The sequence below is a fragment of the Pristis pectinata genome, chromosome 6 (genome assembly GCF_009764475.1).
Source record: "Pristis pectinata isolate sPriPec2 chromosome 6, sPriPec2.1.pri, whole genome shotgun sequence".
Classification (NCBI taxonomy): Eukaryota; Metazoa; Chordata; class Chondrichthyes; order Rhinopristiformes; family Pristidae; genus Pristis; species Pristis pectinata.
Window position 1 is genome coordinate 1,754,730 of NC_067410.1, and position 11,145 is coordinate 1,765,874.

The 11,145-nt window shown below is 49.4% G+C and overlaps 1 protein-coding gene across 16 annotated transcripts in view; it reads right to left on the reverse strand.

Annotated features, from left to right (window-relative positions):
• uroc1 (urocanate hydratase 1) overlaps positions 1-6,327 on the reverse strand; it is a 135,332-nt gene extending 129,005 nt beyond the window's left edge. For all 16 annotated transcript variants that reach the window (XM_052017447.1, XM_052017461.1, XM_052017459.1 and 13 more), the window contains exon 1: positions 6,141-6,327. In XM_052017447.1, coding sequence (XP_051873407.1) covers positions 6,141-6,266 — 126 coding nt within the window. In that variant the 5' untranslated portion in view covers positions 6,267-6,327. The remainder of the gene's footprint in view (positions 1-6,140) is intronic.
• Positions 6,328-11,145: the final 4,818 nt, after the last annotated feature.

An 11,145-nucleotide genomic window follows, 5' to 3' on the forward strand; every position in this document is an offset into this window, starting at 1 on the left:
AAATGGAGATCAGGACTCAGACAAGTGTGAAGTGATGTATTTCAGGAATTTAAACCAGGGCAGGACGTCCACAGTGAATGACAGGGCCCTGGGGAGTGTTGTAGAATGGAGAGACCCAGAGGTACAGGTACATAGTTGCCTACAAGCAGCGACACAGGTAAACAGGATTATGAAGAAGGTGATTGGCAAACTGGCCTTCATTGGTCGGGGTATTGAGTACAGGAGTTGGGACGTCATGTTACAACTGTGCGAGATGTTGTTGAGACCACATCTGGAGTACTGTGTGCAGTTCAGCCCACCACACTGTAGGATGTGATGAAGCTGGGGAGGGGGCAGAAAAGCCTCACCAGGATGTTACCGGGACTGGAGGGCTTGAGTTATAAGGAGAGGCTGGACAGGCTGGGACTGTTTTCCCTGGAGTGAAGGAGGCTGAGGGATGACCTTATAGAGGTTTATAAAGTCATGAGGGGCACAGATAAGGTGGACGGTCACAGATTTTCTCCCCAGGGTAGGGGAGTCTAAAACTAGAGGGCACAGGTTTAAGGTGAGAGGGGAAAGATTTAAAGGGGATCTGAGGGGCAACTTTTTCACCCAGAGGGTGGTGAGTGTGTGGAACGAGCTGCCAGAGGTAGTGGCAGAGGTGGGTACAATTATGTGTAAAAGACACTTGGACAGGTACACGGATAGGGAAGGTTTAGAGGATATGGGCCAAACACAGCAAAATAGGACTAGCTCAGGTAGGTAACCTTGGTTGGCATGGACCAGTTGGGTCAAAGGGCCTGTTTTGCTGGTGTGTCACTCTAAGACAAACAATTGGGTCATTTTCTGGCTCTTCTAGCAGAGCCTGGTGTTGGGACCCTCCCTGTTCATCAAGTGTATCAAAGTTCTGGATCAAGTGCAATAGTCCACACTGAGCGGCAGTGTGGGCTGTGAGGAGGATGAGAGTGGGTCTGGGGGAATATAAAGGAGGCTGGAAATCTCAAATAAAACCAGAAGATGCTGGAAACACTCAGCAGGTCAGGAAGCATCTGTGGAGAGAGAAGCAGAGTCAATGTTTCAGGATGAAGATATTAACTCCGTCTTGTTTTTCACGGATGCTGTCCGATCTTCTGAGTGCTTCCAGCACTTTTTGTCTTCATCGCAAGGGGCTAGGGACAGGCTGTGACTGGGCAAGAACACAGCAGGTGGAATATCGTGTGGAAAAATGTGACGTCACCCACTCCACTAGAAAATCAATGGAAAAGCAAGGAATTTTTAAAATGGTGAGACATTGAAAGGTGTTGGTGTTCAGAGAGACCTGGGTGTCCTTGGACAGAGATCACTGAAATTTAACATGCAGGTAAACAAGCAGCTTGAAAAACAAATGGTTTGTTGGTCTTCATTGCAAGAGGATCTGTGTACAAGGATGAAGATATCTTAACGCAAATATACAGGCCCCTAGTGAGACTGCATCTGGACTATTGTGTACAGGTTAGCCTCCCTGCTGGAGAGGGTGCAGAGGAGTTTCACCAGGATTGGAGGACTTCAGTCATGGGGAGAGATCAGGCAGGCTGGGCTTGTTTTCCCTGAGCGAAGGAGGCCGAGGGGTGATCTGTACAGCGCCAGTGACCCGGGTTCAATTCCAGCCATTCCAGTGAGGAGTTAGTACGTTCTCCCCATGACTATGTGAGTTTCCTCCGGGCACTACGGTTTCCTCCCACATTCCAAAGACGTACGGGTTAGGAAGTTGTGGGCGTGTTATGTTGGCACAGGAAGCGTGGTGACACTTGCGGGCTGCCCCCAGAACACTCTACGCAAAAGGTACATTTCACTGTGTGTTTCGATGTACATGTGACTAATAAAGAAATCTTATCTTGTCTTATAAGATTATGAGAGGCACAGATAGGGTAAATAGTCAAAATCTTTTGCCCATGGGAGGGGTACAAAAACAAGAGGGCATAGGTTTAAGGTGACAGAGGGAGTACAAAAGTTCTCTGGACTGATTCCTGAACTGGGATCTCTCCTGTGAGGAGAGATCGAGCAGACACAGCTTGTACTTTCTAGAGTTTGGATGGGAGCTGTTGTCATTGAAGTGTACAAGATTCCTGTGGAGCTTGACAGGGTGGATGAAGGTCTGGTGTTCCTCCTGATTGGAGAGTCACAAAATAAGGGGTTCACCATTTGAGAAGAGGAGAAATATCTTCGACCAGAGGTTGGTGAATCTTTGGAATTCTCTATCCAAGAGGGTTGTGGAGATTTCGTCACTGAGCATGTTCAAGAAATAGACTTTTAGATCTTTCAGATATTAAGGGAATCATAATGATATAAGAAATCATAGAATCATAGAACATACAGCACAGGCATGTATGAGGAGACATGGGATTCATGGGGACATTGCAGTGTGGGTCCAGAACTGGCTGGCCCACAGAAGGCAAAGAGTGGTTGTTGAAGGGTCGTATTCTGCGTGGAGGTCGGTGACCAGTGGTGTACCTCAGGGATCTGTACTGGGACCCTTACTCTTTGTGATTTTTATAAATGACCTGGATGAGGAAGTGGAGGGGTGGGTTAGTAAGTTTGCGGATGACACAAAGGTTGGGGTGTTGTGGATAGTTTGGAGGGCTGTCAGAGGTTACAGAGGGACATAGATAGGATGCAAATTTGGGCTGAGAAGTGGCTGATGCAGTTCAACCCAGATAAGTGTGAAGTGGTTCATTTTGGTAGGTCAAATATGTTGGCGGAATATAGTATTAATGGTAGGACTCTTGGCAGTGTGGAGGATCAGAGGGATCTTGGGGTCCGAGTCCATAGGACGCTCAAAGCGGCTGCTCAGGTTGACTCTGTGGTTAAGAAGGCATATGGTGTATTGTCCTTCATCAATTGGGGAATTGAATTTAGGGAGCCGTGAGGTATTGTTGCAGCTATATAGGTCCCTGGTTAAACCCCACTTGGAGTACTGTGCTCAGTTCTGGTCGCCTCACTACAGGAAAGATGTGGAAGCCATAGAGAGGGTGCAGAGGAGATTTACAAGGATGCTGCCTGGAATGCTGAGGGAACTCGGCCTTTTCTCCTTGGAGAGACGGAGGATGAGGGGGGACCTGACAGAGGTATATAAGATGATGAGAGGTATTGATAGGGTAGATAGTCAGAGGCTTTTCCCCAGGGCCACAAGAAGACATAGGTTTAAGGTGCTGGGGAGTAGGTATAGAGGAGATGTCAGGGGTAAGTTTTTTACTCAGAGAGTGGTGAGTACGGGGAATGGGCTGCCGGCAACGGTGGTGGAGGCGGATACGATAGGGGCTTTCAAGAGACTGTTAGATAGGTACATGGAGCTGAGTAAAATAGAGGGCTATGGGTAAGCCTAGTAATTTCTAGGGTAGGGACATGTTCGGCATAGCCCCGAAGGGCCTGAATTGTGCTGTAGGTTTTCTATGTTCTATGTTCTATGAAACAGGCCCTTTGGCCCAACACGTCCATGCTGACCTTTTTGCCCATCTATACTAATCCCATGTACCCACATTAGGACCGTATCCTTCCACACCTTGCCTGTTTGTCTATATGTCCCTTAAATGCAGTGACTGTTTCTGATTGCACCACCTCCTCCGGCAGTGCGTTCCACACACCCATCGTGAAAAAACTACCCCTCTGATCTTTAAATTTCTCCCCTCTTACCTTAAACCTGTGCCCTCTAGTTCTAGACTCCCCTGCCCCAGGAAAAAGACTATCTACCCTATCTATGCCCCATTATTTTATAAACATCCACAAGGTCACCCCTTAGCTTCCTATGTTCCAGTGAAAGTAAACCCCCCCTTATCCGATCCCTCCTTATGACTACAGCCCTCCATTCCAGACAACATCCTGGAGAATCTCTTCTGCACCCTCTCTACTGGTACCACATAATATACAGAATTGGCTTGATGGTAAGAAGCAGAGGGTGAGAGCAGAAGGTTGTTTCTCAAACTGCAGGGCCGTGACTAGTGGTGTTCCCCAGGGCTCGGTGGTGGGCCCATTGATATTTGTCATCTCTATCACCAAGTTGGATGAGAATGCTCAAGGCACTGTTCGTAAGTCTGCAGGTGACACTAAAATAGGTGGTGTTGTATACAGTGAAGAAGGTTATCAAAAATTACAGGGGGAACGTGATCAGCTGGGTCAGTGGGCCGAGGAACGGCAAATAGATGATGTGTCTGGTGAGGTGTTGCATTTTCAGAAGTCAAACCAGGGTAGGACTTTCACAGTAAACGGCAGGGCCGTTGGGAATGTTGTAGAACAGAGGGACCTGGGAGTACAAGTACATGGTTCCCTGAAAGCGGCGTCACATGTAGGCAGGACAGTGAAGAAGGCATTTGGCACGCGAGCCTTCATCAGTCAGGGCACTGAGTAAAGGAGTCGGGTACAGTTACAGTTGTACAAGACGTTGGTGAGATCGCAGTGGAGTATTGTGTTCCGTTTTGGTCACCCTGGAGAGAAGACTTGTGAGAACGTTGCCAGGTTGGGACTAGCTTAGGTGGCCATCTTGGTCAGCATGGACAAGTTGGGCCGAAGGGCCTGTTTCCGTGCTGTATCTATGACACATCCTTCCTGCAGTGTGGCAACGAGAACTGTACACAATACTCTAAGAGCCGTCTAACCAATGTTTCATATTGCTGCAACATGACTCTTATACTCAATGCCTCAGCCTATGAAGGCAAACACAGCAAATGCCCCTTTTCACTACCCTATCCACCTGTATCACCACGTAGGGAGCTATGGACTTGCACCCCAAGGTCCCTCTCTAAACCAACACTCCTAAGGTCCCTGACATTTACTCCACATGTCCTACCAGAATTTGACTCCCAAAGTGCAGGATTTTATACTTGTCTGGACTGAATTCCACCTTCTACCTGCTCGGCCCAGCTTTCCAGCTGGTCTGTGCCCCACTGCGCCTTTGTTATCTACGACTCCACTGACTTTTGTGTCATCTGCAAATGCACTGATCATACCTGGTACATTCTCATCCCAGTCATTAGTATGTATTAAAGGTCCCAGCACTGATCCACAGGGTACAAGTTTGTCACACACAGTGTGGTGGGTTTATGAACGAACTGCCAGACGAATGGTAGAGGCGGAAACATTTACAATGCTTCAAAGAATCGGGGGGGGGGGTTGTTGATGGGAATGTGGGGAGAATAAAATGGGATGAATCCAGGATTGGTGCAAATGGTGGTCAATGTTCAGCATGGACTCAATGGGCTGAAGGGCCTGTTTCTGTGCTGAGTGACCCAATGATTAAAATAAACATTTTAATCATAAGAACAGGAAGGAGTTTAATTTGGATAAGTGCGAGATACTGCACTTTGGGAAGACAAATGAGGGCAGGACTTTCACAGTGAACGATAGGGCCCTGGGGAGTGTTGTAGAACAGAGGGACCTTGTAGTATAAGTACACGGTTCACTGACAGTGGTGTCACAGGTAGACAGGGTGGTGAAGAAGGCATTCGGCACGCTGGCCTTCATCACTCAGGGCACTGAGTACAAGGGTTGGGATGTTATGTTGCAGTTGTACAAGTCGTTGGTGAGGCTGCACCTGGAATATTACATTGAGTTTTGGTCACCCTGCTGTAGGGAAGATGTTGTTAGGCTGGAAAGAGTGCAGAGGAGATTTACGAGGATGTTGCTGGGACTCGAGGGACTGAGTTATGGAGAAAGGTTGAGCAGGTTCGGACTTTTTTCATTGGAGTGGAGGAGACTGAGGGGTGATCTTATAGATCATGAAGGGCACGGACAGGGTGAATGCGCACAGACTTTTTCCCATGGAAAGGGAGCTAAAATCAAGAGGGCACAGGTTTAAGGTGAGAGGTGAAAGATTTAGAGGACATCAGGGGCAACTTTTTCACCCAGAGGGTGGTCTGTACGTGGAACGAGCTGCCAGAGGAAGCGGGTGAGGCAGGTACATTAACAACGTTTAAAAGGCACTTGGACAGGTCCATGGATGGGAAAGGTTTAGAGGGATCTGGGCCAAACGCAGGCAAATGGGACTGGCTTAGATGGGAATCTCGGTCGGCATGGACCGGTTGGGATGAAGGGCCTGTTTCCATGTTGTGTGACTCTGTGACTCTAAGGTTGTTGACAGGGAAGACCCGAAATCACCACCCGTACTGAGGAGGAACGTGTGGGTAACGTACCTTCTCCTCCTTGAGCGTGAGAGGAGGGGTGCGGATGGGGGCGTGGGGCACCTGGCTGCTTCTCCCTCTGTTGGGGGGCAGTGGCCGCAGGGGGAGCCCCAAGCACAGTTCCCGCAGGCTGCTCATCTTCACAGGCACTTCGATCCGTCCCGAAGCTGAGCTGCTGCTCAGTGCTGGAGCTGGATTCAAGTGGTGGGTGGGTCCCCACCCCCAGCCCTTATTGGAGAGCATAATTCCACCACAAATAAATGATTAACATCTTCCCTGGCAGATCAGCGCTCTGCAAATACCGGTCCAGCCACCATCAAGCTCTCGTCTTGCACAGTAAGAGCTGGAAGGGGCGAGGTTGCAGCCCCGTCTGGGTGTCTGAACTTCTGGCTGCACTCCAGCCCCACGCTCCTCACCTTTGGGCACCCGGTCTGGAGGGGTTGGTCGGTCAGGGAACCTCCTCGTCTGTCCTCTTTTTATTTAAAATATAATTTTTATCCATAATATAAAAATAGATACCAAAAAATAAACAGAGCAAAATACTTTTTACATTCTTCCTGTCATATGTTCAATACATTCAGTAGTGTTAACTTATTCTTAAAACCATAGCACCATTGCCACTCATGTGGCCCCCTGGGGTGATACCCCTTTCATTGTTTGAGGTTTTTCCCCTCCCGACTCAGCCCCTCCGTGTGCGGTAGCGAAAGGAGCCCAGACTGTAGTCCTTCTCTGAGCTTCAGTGCATCCCTCAGCATGTTCTCCTGCAGCTGGGACTGTGCCAGTCAGCAGCATTCCCCTACAGACATCCCCCTGTGCTGGGAGACCCACAGGTTTTGGGCAGACCAAAGGGCGTCCTTCACCGAGTTGATGACCTTCCGGCAGCACTTGGTGCCTGTCTCGGTGTGTGCCCCCGGAAACCGCCCAGAGATCAGAGAGTCCTCTGTCACGCAGCTGCTGGGGATGAACCGGGACACAGACCCTCACATCCGTCTCCACACCTCCTCCGTGGGGACCTCCTCATCAGTCTGCTCTTAGTCCAGGCCCACGCGGCCATTCACTGGTCCAGGCAGCGGGCCATCGAGGGTCCTGCCTGAGCCAACTGCCTGCCCTTCTTCTGAGGAGACTCCTGTGCCTGGGTGTCCCTGGAGAGGGAACACGCCGTGTCCACTGGAGGTCTGTCAAGACCGGTGGGCACCACTGGGGTTGGAGTGTATCCTGGACAGAGATGGTGGTGTTTTAATTTGAAAGTTATGTAAATATTCTGTAAAAGTTATATGAATATGCAAATTAAGGAAAAAACAGGATACTGCCTGCCCAGCATCGGGGAAATGGAGCCATTCCATTGACTAGGTCCATGGGTGGGAGCGCACACCTGGCGTTCTTCTCTCACACAGCAACCTAAAGTGCAGGAGCATTTAGTAGGCCATTCATTACGATCATGGCTGACCTAATCTTCGGCTCAGACCCACCGTGCTGCCTGATGCCTACTCGTTCAGCTCCTCTAAAGACGAGAACTGAAACACCTCGCTCTGCCTTACAACACACTCACTCACCTTCTATGGCAGAGGGTCGTGCATTAAACTTTCACCTCTTAGGGTGGTCAGTCGTGGAAAGTCTAACTTCTCCATTGTACCATGTGTGAGGGGTAGAATCCGGGTGAGTAGATGGGAATTTGTGGAGAATAAAATGGAATTGGTGTAGGATTAGTGCACAGTCTTTCTCCCAGGGAAAGGGAGTGAAGAACTAGAGGGCGTGGGTTTAAGGTGAGGGGGGAGAGATTTAAAAGGGAGCTGAGGGGCAACTTCTTCACACAGAGGGTGGTGAGTGTATGGAACGGGCTGCCAGAGGAGTAGTTGAGGCAGGTACAATAACAACACTGAGAAAATATTTGGACAGGTTAATGGATAGGGAAGGTTTAGAGGGATATGGGCCAAACACGGGCAAACGGGAGAAGCTCAGTTAGCAACTTGGTCAGCATGGATGAGTTGGGCTGAAGGGCCTCTTCCCATATTGTCCAATTCTCTGACCTCTCGTTCTTCCCTCATCTACACTCTTGAGTCATTTGAGTACATCAAAGGGGGAAGAGTGCGTAACCCTTGAACCACAGATCAGGCACAACACTCACGGCCTACAGGATAGGAAAGAACCTTTCCTATTTGAAAGGGAAGGTGTAGATGGATACGGGCCAAACACGGGCAAATGGGACTATCTTAGATGGGAACCTTGATCGACCTAGACCAATTGGGCTGAGGGGCCTGTTTCCATGCTGAACAATTCTGTGACTCTACAGGACAGCAGTGATTCTCTCCCATAGAACCATAGAACACTACAGCACAGAAAACAGGCCATTCGGCCCTACTTTATTCCGCTAGTCCCATTAACCTGCACCCAGTCCATAACCCTCCAGACCTCTCCCGTTCATGTATTTATCCAATTTATTCTTAAAACTTAAGAGTGAGCCGGCATTTACCACGTCAGATGGCAGCTCGTTCCACACTCCCACCATTCTCTGGGTGAAGTTCCCCCTAAACCTTTCCCCTTTCACCCTAAAGCCATGTCCTCTTGTACTTATCTCTCCTAATCTAGGTGGAAAGAGCCTACTCCCATGTACTCTGTCTATACCCCTCATAATTTTGTAAACCTCTATCAATTCTCCCCTCATTCTTCTATGCTGAAGTCCTAACCTGTTCAATCTTTCCCTGTAACTCAACTCCTGAAGACCCAGCAACATTCTAGTAAATCTCCTCTGCACTCTTTCAATCTTACTGATATCCTTCCTATAGTTAGGTGACCAGAACTGCACACAATACTCCAAATTTCCCCTCCTGTATGTCTCGTTGACCTGGAAGATCCCATCAGCCATGTTTTGCAAAATCCTCCAAGTTCACTGGAAGGACGTGAACCAACGTCGGTGCCCTTTCCCAGCCCAACATCCCCGACAGTGAGGCCCTGATTACAAAGTCAGCTCCAATGGGCAGGCTATGCCTGTCACACATCCGATACCAGACTCCGGAAACAGACACTCTGTTCCGAGCCCTGTCACGGGAAGAGACGACTGAGCAGAAACGGGATGAATGCCCGACTTTTGCTTCCAACTTCTGTTACCGAAAGAGTCAAGGAAAATGTTCAAAGCCTCCTGAGGGAGTGCAACATCCCCAGCGGCTCCTGGGAACCTCTGGCCCATGACTGCACAGAGTGAAGGTGAACTGAGTCCATGCATCAGTAGCACAGAGAGGGCATGTGTAAGTGGGTCGAGTGCATCACCTCACAAACTACCCCCCCAGTACCTCCTACCCCAATCAGTGGAAGAGTCTGAGGGTCTCACAACAGCCTCAGAATTGGAGCCAGTCACCCTCGCCGCTGAGGGACTGCCTGAGAAGTGGTCGTCCCTCCACTGCCCAGGCCCCAAGCTTGGGACATCCCTCCTTAAACCTCTGAACACACGACTTAAAGCACAGATTGTGTTCAAGCTTCTGATCACCTCTGGATTATTTCCTTTTGGGGTTTGGTGTTTTTGTTTGATAAAGTTCTGCCACGGAGCCTGAAATGTTTGACTGTGCTCCAGCAGTTTTACAGAGGTGTCACGAGGTAAAACAATCAGCCAGCGTTGTGGGATCTCAAGCCTTGCTCTAGACCCTGAAGACCCTAAGTATCACACCTTCAGGTTGAAGAACAGCTACCTCTCTTCAACCATTCGGTTTCTGAACCAACCGGCACAACCCTAATCACTATAGTTTAGCAACACTGTGATCACTATGGGCAGGCACGGTAGTGTAGCGGTTAGTGTAATGCTTTACAGCGCTAGCGGCCCGGGTTCAATTCCTGCCGCTGCCTGTAAAGAGTTTGTGTTCTCCCCGTGTCTGCGTGGGTTTCCTCCGGGTGCTCCGGTTTCCTCCCACATTCCAAAGACGTACGGGTTAGGAAGTTGTGGGCGTGCTATGGTGGCATCGGAAGCGTGGCGACACTTGCGGGCTGCCCCCAGAACACTCTACACAAAAGATGCATTTCACTGTGTTATCTTATCACTTTGCACTAAAATGGACACACTAACAAACTTCTACAGATGTACTGTTGAAAGTGTCCTGACTGGTTGCATCACGGTCTGGGACGGCAATTCAAATGCGCAGGAACGTAAGAAGCTGCAGAGAGTAGTGGACTCTGCCCAATACATCATGGGCACATCCCTCCCCACCATTGGGAGTATCTACAGGAGGCGCTGCCTCAAGAAGGCAACATCCATCATCAAAGATCCCCACCATCCGGGCCATCCCATCTTCACAGCTCCCATCGGGCAGGAGGTACAGAAGCCTGAAGTCCCACACCACCAGCTTCAGGAACAGCTACTTCCCTTCAACCATTCGGTTCTTGAACCAACACTATGACCACTTTGCACTAAAAAGGACATTGTTTTATTTTGTTCTAGTTGTGTTCTTTCTTGTAAAAGTTGTGTACAAGTTATGTTTTCTTGTGAATGCTGCTTATCTGATGCTCTGTGCCTGTGATGCTGCTGCAAGTAAGTTTTTCATCGCACCTGTACACACACGGACTTGTGCAGATGACGATAAACTCGACTTTGACCTCACCTCCAGCCCTGAGAAAGGTTTGTTGTCCAACACCTGGGCATGGATGCTGCAGTGATGTCCCCCTGATCCAGTTTTCACGTAAATAAGGGCAACTGGGTGAAGCGGGGAGGAGCGAGGTTCCTGTTCACTGCAAGCCTGAGGACATCAGTACTGGCAGCAGGTAGTGGGGGAATTATGAACAAATGACTTCTCCAGGAAGTCACGCTGCAGCTGTGTGAAACTTTGGTGAGGCCGAACTTGGGGCATTGTGCGCGATTCTGGTCACCCCATTACAGGAAGGATGTGGAGGCTTTGGAGAGGGTACAGAAGAGGTTCACCAGGATGCTGCCTGGATTAGAGGGTATGAGCCACAAGGAGAGGTTGGACAACCTTGGATCATTTTCTCTGGAGCGTCGGAGGCTGAGGGGAGACCTGATAGAAGTTTATAAAATTAT